This window comes from Saccostrea echinata, unplaced genomic scaffold (assembly GCF_033153115.1).
Source record: "Saccostrea echinata isolate AGI-Se365-2 ecotype Australia unplaced genomic scaffold, CSIRO_AGI_Sech_v1 ptg000015l, whole genome shotgun sequence".
NCBI classification, from domain to species: domain Eukaryota; kingdom Metazoa; phylum Mollusca; class Bivalvia; order Ostreida; family Ostreidae; genus Saccostrea; species Saccostrea echinata.
Window position 1 is genome coordinate 6,096,979 of NW_026889764.1, and position 12,094 is coordinate 6,109,072.

General features: G+C 31.5%; 1 protein-coding gene across 2 annotated transcripts; it reads left to right on the forward strand.

The window, feature by feature from the left end:
- The first annotated feature begins 2,999 nt into the window (after nt 1–2,999).
- LOC133187787 (uncharacterized) lies at nt 3,000–10,896 on the forward strand. 2 transcript variants are annotated; one of them, XM_061323187.1, is made up of 4 exons: nt 3,000–3,064; nt 6,023–6,081; nt 7,965–8,090; nt 9,970–10,896. In XM_061323187.1, the coding sequence occupies exons 1-4, from the start codon at nt 3,036–3,038 to the stop codon at nt 10,695–10,697; spliced, it is 942 nt and encodes a 313-aa protein (XP_061179171.1). In that variant the 5' UTR covers nt 3,000–3,035; the 3' UTR covers nt 10,698–10,896. The 2 variants fall into 2 exon arrangements, with proteins under 2 accessions (XP_061179171.1, XP_061179172.1); XM_061323188.1 differs by having other exon boundaries at nt 3,023–3,064; nt 6,026–6,081.
- The last annotated feature ends 1,198 nt before the right edge of the window (nt 10,897–12,094 follow it).

The window sequence follows — 12,094 nt, forward strand, 5'->3', positions numbered from 1 at the left end:
AGAGAGAGAATAAGCTGTGGAATGTATACATGTGACACTAATCGATAGCCCCGCCTCCTATAAATATTGATTAGGTGACCTAAAAACCACCCCGGGTATATGTCAAATTCCGGATGGCAACGCTTATGCATAGGTACTTCAATTTTGATTTGTGACACCAAAGTATTGCTTATGTAAAAGTTTTCTGCCCAATACATTCATGCATACATCGATCTTCACAATGCTTGTAAAATATCTTGGATTCATCCCAATAACAGCTTGGTATAAGAATCTCAAAAAGATCCAAAATGCGGCGTTAAGTCCACCCATTCTTTGTAAAAAATTAAATTCATTTAGTTGTGATTAATTCTTTGATAGTTATAATTAATTAAGATGAAATGTATGAAAAGCGCTTTTAAAATCAAACACAATTATATTCTCATATGATTTAATGAAAACGTTCAGTGACATTTCAGAAAAAATATGTCATTGCGACATTTGGGTAAAATGTTTTAAAAACGTTTTAAAAACCATACAAAATCACGTGAATAAAACATTTCAAAAACGTTTTTGTAACATTTTAGGAAAATGTTCTGATAACATTTGCTTAGATATTTTGTTAAATGTTTTAAAAACGTTTAAAAAAACATACAAAATCACGTGATTAAAACATTTTTGAAAAATGTTTTCGTAACATTTTAATAAAATGTTCTGATAACATCTGCTGAAATATTTTGCCAAAATGTTTTAAAAACGTTTAAAAAACATATAAAATTACGTGATTAAAACATTTTTGAAAAATGTTTTCGTAACATTTTGAAAACGTTTAAAAAAAAATTTTAAATGTTTTTGTGCTAGCTGGGATTATACACAAATTAATTTAACATTAATGACAATTTGTCTATTAAAACTTTTTACAATGCAAAGTAGAGTTCATTAGTAAATGATTAATAATTTTACAAATTTTAATACCAGTGTATTTAATTGTTTTTCTTTAAAGGAGGGTAGACATTTAATCAATTGAAATCAGGGTTCAAAACAACAGCAGATTTTATAACACTCATCGATAAGAATTAATGGGGCTTTAATCTCTTTGTATAATTAACTTATGTAAAATGGAACACATACGATAGATAAAGTACATTTTATTTTTAGTTATAATCTCATTTGAAATTGGTTATAAAATGAAAATATTCGCTGCTTTTGTCTGTAAATATATCCCCCCTTCCCCCTTAAACAACAAATGCTTTGGCATGAATTGGTTAAATTACGATTCATAATACCTGTAAAGACGGGAAAAGTGGTAATTGGGGATGTAAAAACAATTTTCCATTGATTTCTATAGTGACAGAATTAGTTAAAAAACACAAGTTTGTCGAAATTAGAGAGTAATGTCTTTGTTTTCTCAAATGACTTACATTTTGTGAAAATTCATATAAATCTAATATCATACAAATATATCTTCGCTTGTAAATTGACTTTATTTGAGGTAAGCGGCGAAACATTACTATCCTTTGCATCTCAATAGAATTTCCTTATCTTTGTTAAAAAAAATATATACTCTGATAGATGAAGTATTTATTAAATTGAAAGTAATGTATCACATTGAGATTTGTCGACTAGTTGAAGATTGGGTAGAGATTCTGTGTAAAATAATGTAGCCCACACTAACTGATACTTCATGCCTAAATATATCCGCTCCTTGGACAGGAACAGTGACTATTAAAATTTTTATTTAAATAAAACTCAAAATGAAGCTTGAAATTGATTTTTTTTTTTTGGCAACAGTTTTTCATTTCATTTATCTTTATATGATTCAATGATATTTGAAGTCATGGAAATGATCTTGTAAAAGTACTAGACATTTGCTTCTCATAAAAGTACAAAAAAATATACATTTTTAGAGAATCGAATTTCTTTTAATATTGCCTTAAATACCAATGTTTATTTGCATAAAATGAAAGCCGAAGTGGTCTGTGATTTACACTGATGTTATTGATAACTTTAGTTGTTGATAAACACTAATAATAACAGCTGTTTTACGTGTTCAATCTGATAACTGCGGATTTGAAAAGCTGTCGATGTTGCGAAGTACTGAGATTCACTGTGGGTATTCTTGTTGGGGGAGAAGATGTAAAAAAAAAAAAATAATAATCTGAATACAAATTAACTTTAATGAATGCAATGTTCTTTACACCATGTGCGCTTCGTAAAGTGATCCAAGATGTATCATACTATTGTCTTGATTGATCTTAAAATAATTTATTAAAAAGAGGTAAAACAATCTGTTATTCACTCTCAACATGCATACTTAGTACTTGATGCTAGCTGCAGAACTGTGGCGTTATGGTTTTACATTTTAGTACTTGACCATAACGCTACAGATCCCGTAATGAAAATAAAGTGCCATTTACTGCGCAAGATTTTTTTGCGCACGGTTGGGGATGTATTTTTCCACTAATATCCTCGCTGCTCGATGGCACTTGATCCCACCTCTGATGTTTTAGAGGTCCCTGTTTGCTCTGCTCCTGATTTGTATTATTAGAATGAACTTTTGATCTTGAATACTGTTCGTTATCTTCTTACATTTCACATTTTACTACATATTACTAAGAAAGTACATTTAATTTCAGAATAATGCAAAAAATTTGTGTAAGTTTAAAGCTTTCCAGTTTTATTTTTTTATCTATATCAATTTTCCTTTTTAAAGTCTACATGTGAATGTTTAATCTACAAATGATGAAATATATTTAAAACGTAGGTGCATATTAATAAATTTTCAGACCAGTAGGTTTAGTTCGAGTTAAATTTCTTTTTCACTTTCATTAGTTTATAATAAGTGATAATTCCGAGAAAAAGATCTCAAGAATTTTTAAAAACACTATTGAAATGTATATAAATCGTAATATAATTAGAATGACGTACTTGAGCAGGAAAGAGATTTTGATAAATATCGGAAGTTAAGAGTCAGGATCATTTTGGTGCAATCCAATATACATGTACAAGCTGGAAAGCGAACAAAGTTCTGACGATACAACCATTTAAATATCAACAGAATGACAAACTGTTATGAAGTGATACAAGGGTGAGTTTCAAGATATATATATATATATATATATATATATATATATATATATATATATATATATATATATATATATATATATATATATATATATATATATATATATATATATATATATATATACATAGATAGGCTTGACATTATGTCACCTATGACGGAAGGAGACAACTTGATTTTGTCTGTCTGTAATTGTACATTATCTCAAGCTGTTTACCTTGTTGATGTCAGTCATACACGTGTACCATGTATTTTCCGGACCATATTTCATGAACTTCCATATGGAGTGGATGCAGACTTTAGTATGTTGTTGCCAATCACCTAAACATCGACTCTATACAAGGTCATGTCTACTGAACAATGACAGTGTATACTGATGTCCGTGTTTTAACATTAGAACACTAGATTGGAATGTTTTTCAAACAAATCCGTATTGTATTGTTGCTGATGACCCAAAGGTATGTCAAGGTCTTAAATCAATGTCGTATTCTAAAGGTCAAATGATACTTAACAATGAAAAACTATACAACGACTTTTATCAGTGTGCGAGCAATATCAGCGAGTTTCCCGACCTTCTTGTACTCGCCAATATTTCTCGCAGCGAACCATTTATTCATTAATTCAATCATCTACTCCTTAAGAATGTTAGTTGGTTTACAGTAGTGAAATGCAGTCATTTTTAAAACTATAACTTTTGATTGGAATGTATTGAAAATTTAGTAATGTCATATCATCGAGATCACATTGTGATGACCAAGGTATAATTAGGGAAAGTTGGAAATTTCCAAAAAAAAAAAAAAAAAAAATCTATTCCAGACTAGACAATGGGAGCATATCTGAATAAGACAGTATATAGATAGCGATTCAGTATATGCGAGAATTTTTAAAGATATGACCTATTTCCTCACGTACATGAACAAATGTGTATACCATTTACGTAAAAATGATATAATTAAAAAAGAAACCTTCCGATACATGTATATACACAGCTGTAATAACATTCGTCAACTATGCGTTTATTGAAAAATAACAGAGAGCATATTTGTTTCGATATTTCCATAAAAAATGTGTTCTTTGCATTGCCTCTTCATCACAGTTCGACCAGTGCTTCTTAAAAAGGGGGTGCAAAAAATTTGAGCTTGTCTGATTTTTGCAACATTAAACAAGCAAATCGGTTGCAAATATATTTGCAAATATATTACCTATAAAAGTTTTATAACCATTCAAAATAAAAAAAATTAAAGTTATTGTAACGAAACCGAGGGTATAAGGTTATTACTTAATCATTTTAATCGTGGGCCGCAGTTGGTTACTGGTAACTGGTCAAGGTTGAAATGGTTGTCCACAAAGTTTATATACAATCGGAATAATGACCAATTTTTGGTAAACTGAATAATTGGCGAAATGACCAAATTTTAGTTCACTATAATATCTGCACTAGAACCGTGATGAATAACACGTTGTAAAGTTTATGATATTTATTAAGACGATCAAATGGTTCAGTTATAAGCACAATGATACACTTGGCTGGTACAACGTTATTTGGTTAATACAAAGATGACGAACCAATGGTCAATCCAGGACGTTTCTACTCTAAATGACTCTTCACCAGTCTAATGATTTCGTATACATAGACTTGGTACTGTTTGTACATACCACTGTCTTACACCCGAAGTATACGGAGTCGCAACCCAATGCAGTCTGACTTCTAAACACAAATCAGCTGTCTTTTATAGACAAAAGTTGTTATGATGACGTATAAACGTCAGATACCAATAACGTCACAATCAATATCTAATTTGTAAGTTAGCGGGTTTTGACCACTAAAATTACTAAATAACGTTGTACCTATATAGAACATATACAATATAACGCTTTGTCATTACAATACATGAATCAAATTGATAAAGTTCAAATAAATCAATTATGTTCAATTCTTTCGTTCATTGTTCATTGACAAATATTTTAGTAGTTTATACACATCGGGTTCAGGGTTCGTTTATTCGGAACTTGTCAACAACAGTTAATCCGAATTTCACAGGTAAACTTATCGGAACGTAACATTATTTTAAAGAGCAATGTTATCAATATAGCATTTCTTTGCTTTGTTAATTATGAGAAGTTTTAAGTAAATACAGTCCCTATAAAAGGTAATTTTTTCTATTTTTTTTTTAAGATAATATTTTGGTTGGGATTAAAACGCGTTATTTTGGAAAATGCAGGTTGGATGGAATCGCAAAAATTGCACACGTAGGAGGTTAAATACTTCTAAGTTTTCATTGGTAGTAAAGACTCGTACTATAGTTTCTGTTTAATGAAGGAAATTTTCGATATTAAGCAGAAAGGTTGTTTTAAAATCTACAGTTCATATCAAAGCATTCCTTTTGATGGTTTGTAAGAACTGCTCATGAAACCTAAAACGAAAAGAAAAGAGGTAATATAATATAGTCTTGTAAAAATCTTTGTAACCGTTACAGTTTCGTTTTAATTACATACACTGTACATGTTATATACAGACATTTTAAAATATATAAGCATGCAAGAGAGGTAATGATATGCCAGTGTAATTAGATATACGATTTGACTCTATACATGACGGATGTAATGCTAATTAAGGGTGTTCGTATTTGTACCGCTTAAGTGGATACTAATTCGAACATACATTACAAAGATGCTCAAGTATTAAGGAAATATTTCCATGTTATCTAAAAATAGGCGCTTCACCAAGCAGTTTTAAGGATCGAGGAAATGTTTAATATTGTAAAGCATATATTTTATTGAAACGTAACTTAAAATGGCTCTGTTGGGCATAGTGGTCCATTTAATTGCAACGCCAGCATGCTCGGCGCAGTGTGAAGGCCATGGGTAAGTTTTTGATATGGTCTATAAAAGTGTATTAAATACATTTGCAAAAAAAAAAAAAAAAAAAAAATAACAAAATATTTTTTTCTTTATTATAAGCAGATTCAGGGAGTGTTGTTCAGGATACAAATGGGATGAAAATTTTAAAAACTGCACAAGTAAGTGCGAGGGGTTATCAAAATGTTACTTGACTGACGCCATAAAATCAATACCGCTTTAGGTACATCAATGAATTGTAACAAATTTAGTTAGCATTATTTTTTCTATCTATAGAATAAACCATAAATCACAACTTTTATTTCTTTTAATAAATTGTTAATGTTTCTGTAAGGAATGGTATGTCCAGGCGGCGGAACCTCAAATATGACTTTTTTTCTGCATGAGTGTAACTGAGAAAAACTCTTTTGATATGACCATGTCATAAAAAAAATCCGTTTATTCAGGCATATGGTACGACAAAAATTTCCGTAAAACTTGCAATTTTTACCCCATTCTGTACGTTCTATGAAATTTTATCGTAAATTTTATAAGGAGTTCCAAACAATAAATGGCTTGAAAATGACGTCAAAAAGGGGGAGGGGTTTCTTTTACATCATTCTATTAAGTTTCGCACCTGGAAAGACTGGTATAGACCTAGGGAATGTTTAAACGGGCTACAGAGAAATAAAATGCATCCAGAGGACTTGTTTTAAATATCCAAAAAGATTCAGAGAGATTAAAGATGCTCAGTTAATGTAAATTTGTAGTCAGGGTGTCAAAAGTCAGTCACGTCGAAAAGTGACGTTGATCATATGTGGTAGAAAATTAACTCCAACAAACTAAGTTTTCTGGCATAATCAAGTGAGGATCTCTCCCTATCTATAATTCAATTTGCAATATTATATGGATTGAAAGCAGCTGTTCATGACATTGTAAAGTCAGGTAAACAAGACGGGTGTAAGTCCTTACTTAACTCCAGGTAATCTCATCAGGATAAGTGTACGAAGTAGAGAGAGTGGACATTGAGAGACAATGACGTTGAAGGACGTCATGAGATTAAACGGCGACAGCGTATCAACGTATCAAGCTAAATTTTTCAACATTTCTCAAATTTTTGTTGATGTATGTTCTTTATAAATTTTGTAAGCATAGACTACATCTATTTGTATTAATTTTATCGCATCAGTCCAAGAACTTTTTGATAACTTCTCGTATTTCATAAATTATCATTAAAATATTCCAACTCACAGCATCATTCATGTTGTTAAATAAATACATTAATTAGATTTCTTTAATCATATAATAATTTTGATTCAAATTAAATATGTTAATTTATTACATTTTCAACAGTGAAATACTGTAATTTATTTACTGAATAAAAGTGATATTCTGACACAGTGAGAAAGGATATCAAAAAAGAAAATGGTATTCTCACAGTGTGGGAATATCAGAAGTGTGCCAAAACTTCCGATTTTCCTTCCCTTCATGAAGAGTGTTTTTAAAAACAATCCCTGGCCTGTTATAAGAAAGAGTTAATGAACCATCCTGACAGAGACTAATAGTTATACTGCCAAAGTTTTTTCCAAATATGTCGTTAAAAACCCATGTTTACAACGTTTTTCAATCTTGCAATCGCTTAGCTATGACGTCTCAACCGCTCAACTATAACGGCACGGCCTATGACACTGTGTAACGAAAAGAAAGAGGCGAAGGAAAAATCTAAGAAAATGTAATAAACAGAAAATTCAATGTTTTGTAGATGAATATGGAACTTATTTCACTCTTGAGACAGGATTTGTTGATATTTTCACTCGTGCTTCGCACTCGTGAAAATATCAACAAATCCTGTCCCACTTGTGAAATAAATTCCATATTCATCTACAAAACATTGAATATCCTCTATTTTGTTCACTAATTTATACAATTTTAAACATACAGATAATATATGGAGTTTGAAAGTTTGCAATGGCTCTAGCCGTCAGAATATAACAGACCTTTGATTAGAGTGTATGATCAGTACTGTTCTCTAATCTCTGATCTCTTACTTTTCATATTGACCTAGAATGTATCCCTGGATATTTTGGTGTAAACTGTGCGCAGTCATGTAAATATCCTAGTTTTGGAGACGGATGTCAACAAGAGTGTAAATGTCGGGAGGAGGAGTGTAGTGTGGCTTGGGGATGTACAGGTAATCCTGTCAGATCGTCTACAAAAATAACGTACATTTTTACTGTTATTAATTTTTTGGGGATTTTGCAGCATAGTCAAAATTTAAAAAAAAAGAAGAAGAAAATATTCAAACCCTATAGACCGGATGATATTACTGCAATCGCAGATTGCTGTCTTTGATTTCTATAGCAAAATGGAAATTGTCTATTCTATGCTATATCATATAACTTATCTGAAGGTGCACCTTCAAATAGTAAGAGAAGGTTTGATTTGTATGACGTTTTTGTGAATTTTTGAAGCGCTGTACATATATAACGATACAGAAATGAAAATGACTTACCGTACTTTAATGCAAAGTTAAAAGCTACATCACATAAAGTCATTTTGTACTTCTGGTTTATATAGATATAAAATTATTTCCCATTGTTCTTCCTTTTTAATCCATACATATATCAGTTCTTAAGACAATCAAAGGCGGATCCAGGGCCGGCGCGCCGGGAGTGCGCCCACCGTTTGAACTTTTTGTATGTAGAACTTATATATCCATTATCCTAAAATCAAGGAAAAACATCTCTTATTTGTAAGAATTTGTCAGCTTCCGGGGGCGACCAGGGCTTTGTCCTAGACCCACTTGGGGCTTCAATGCAGCCCCCAGACCCTCTTACCTCCTACTCCGGCCCCCGGGATTCCTGGATCCGCCACTGACAATGATTCGGAAACAGAAGGGGATGGTCATAAAATTTGTTGGAAGTTGGAGCAAATAAATGAAAACATATCGATTAACATTTTAATTTCTAAAGATCAGTTTAAACTTGTATTCATTTTCATTTATCTTTATTCCAATGAAAATTTTGATCTTGAAAGTCTTTTAATCGATACATTTACTTGTACTTTATCACTGATAATTTCGTCAGGTATGAGGTCTAAAATATAAAGCAAATCTCGATTTCGATCACATTCAATGATTTTACTTTTTTTTCATTCTACTGATATAGTATGACAATAGTAGTCCCATCTAATTAAAGGTGCTTAGACACAGATTTGAAGTTAATATTTTCTCAAATTTTCGGTATAATATCATGACTTATATGTTTTGGTAGCATTTCACATGGAAATAAAATTAAAAAAAACTTATTTTATCTGGAAATTATTGAAACTACAAATTTCGGGACGCGTTTGATTGACACATCTATGCACTTTCACAAAGTAAACTTTATCCTTTTAAAATACTTTAGAAAAGTAGAAATTTTGTTGTATATTAATGAAAAATATTAAAATATAATCCAGAAAATAAAGAGTAGAAATGTGAGGAAGCAAAACCAACTCACCAGTATTGTCAGTCCGTGCTCAGTGATGTGTGCAGAGTTTAACAAATTGAACACACCCGTGAAACGTTAACTTTTTTTGTAAACAGGGCACGAGCTCTGTTATTGTTAATGTTTCACGGGTGTGTTCAATTTGTTAAACTCTGCACACATCACTGAGCACGGACTGACAATACTGGTGAATTGGTTTTGCTTTCTTACATTTCTACTCTAAATTTTCTGGATTATAGTTTGAATATATTTCGTTAATACACAACAAAAACTTTACTTTTCTGAAGTATTAAGGATAAAGTTTACTTTATGGAAGTGCTAGGATGTATCAATCAAACGCGTCCCGAAATTTGTAGTTTCAATAATTTCCAGATAAAATAAGTTTTTTTTTTGTTTTTTTTTTAATTTTATTTCGGTTTGAAATGCTATAGCAACATATAAGTCATGATATTATACCGAAAACTTGACAAAATATTAACTTCAAATTTGTGTCCAAGCACCTTTAATAGTATGGTAGCAGCAGTCCCGTCTAATTAATAAAAATCTAATCATTAGAATCATTAAAATGCGTTCTTTTTGTAGAGAAAATAACTACCCAGCTTTACACAACAAAACAGACCACAATGAAATTCGGGATGTCAACAGAAAACGGGATTTTCGTATCCATCATCACAGAAAAAGGGGTAGTAAATCACACTTCCGGTGAAAGTGTCATGCCAAAAGCCACCATCAAGTCTTCTGACACTTTATTTACCACTCGGAACTTATTGATGATGGGTATATTTGGAGTGGGATTAATTTTGGTAACTCTTTTCGTTGTATTCACGTGTAAATTCATTTGCAAGAAGTTATCGTCAAAACGACGCTTACGGTTAAAAACAAATGCAAGTTGTCCGATCAGTGTCCAAGAAGAAATCCATTATGAAGAAATATCTAACATTTCACCTTTACCAAATACAAGATCTAGTTATTCTCCTCTTGAACAAAATGAATCAGAAGGCCAGAATAAAATCATTAGTATGCAAGATTCAAAACCCCTTCTAGAAAATCAATTAGAAGAATTTGAAATGGAGATTGCAAAAGAGGACTACGAAAACACAATAAACTCTGCAGTCCCTGATCCGCAGAATCAACAGGTACCCCTTACAGTCTCCGGATTAACAGATTTGGAAGGATATCAGCTACCACACTCAACCTCCTTTGAGGGGGCAAACGGTTCTATGGAAGGAGATCATCGAGTAATGGAGGAAACTCATTGCAATGAAATAAATGACTATTTGACAGTGATTCCTCATAATATCCAACAATAATAGTCTGATCATAAAGTGATTTTTTACCAAATCTTTCCAAAAACCTCAACCGAACAGACTGGATTCTTACTCTTTCACTCCAACAAATGTCCTTCATATTGTACAAATTAATTCAATGGATCACATCAAACAGTATATAAATGTTATTTTTCCGAATCAAAATTTCTATATTCATGATTACTATAGTTCTATTCCGAAATGTACAACCTCTGAGACTGTTGGTTTTTATATGATAATAAAATTATATTTCAAAGACATATTTACAAAGAGGATGTTGCAGTTCTTTTGTTATTTTCCCTAAAGTTGTAGCAGTTTAAAAGAAAAATATTAAGTAATAGAAAACGGTCTTAATTTTTTTCAGATACAACGGTACATAGAGCACAATGTAGAACAATATTTAGAAACTGCATATCGACTTCCAATTTGTCATTAAATGAAGTGTAAATTAGTCACTTAGCAAAATAAGTCAACTTTTTCTGTTTTTCAAATAGGGAATCACCATTGTTCTGAAAAATTGCCTCCTTGAAACAGAATGAATTTGATATACACATAAAGAGACAGATTTTTTCTTCAAAACTGCCATTTACGATTTTTGTTTCAAAGAGGCATATTTTTGAAGATCACAAAAATCGAATAAAAATTATTATCTATCCGAAATCCAAAATGTGCACATGAAATAGCACATGATACTTCACTGTCGGAGCTGGTCTAGTGGTAAAGCGTGTGGACTCTATGCAAAGATTCTTTTAACCTGAGAAAAGGGTTCGAATCCTGGAATGGCTGGTACAGAAAAACATATTTTTTCTTATATAATGGAAGTACAATGTAACGTTTCTCTTGAAAGAGAGAAAGTGGGAAGGAATGTCACAAAGTTAATGGGTAATATTTTAAATGCATGCAGAATTAAATTGTTTTCTTAGATATTGTGATCTAAAACTAATAAGACATATATCTAATGTTATTATTTAGTGGCGATCGATGTCTTAAAAAATAAAGTACAGTAAAATTGTCTAATTCGGATTCTGAGTACTCCGGAATTTTGTCCATTTCGGCTATAAATTTTAGTCCCGTGCACTTCTTAAACAAATATATTAGAAAAAATTCTGTGTAGTCCGGATACTGTCTATTCTGTATTCCGAACGGCCATATTGGTCCCAACTGCTCATAATTAACGATAATTATTTCCTCTAATCCGGCCACAAAAAATTACCTGAGTCACTTCAATGCAAGTAACACCTTTCGTGGTAGATGTTCTAACGTGTGTGTTTTCATAAGTGCCATGAGACGAATTGAAACGCGGTGGTGACACCGCCCACAAATAAATTAAAAAAAAAGAAAAGAAATATACGTTTAACTTGCTTTTAACTCTATTTAATACAGTATAAAATAAAATCAAA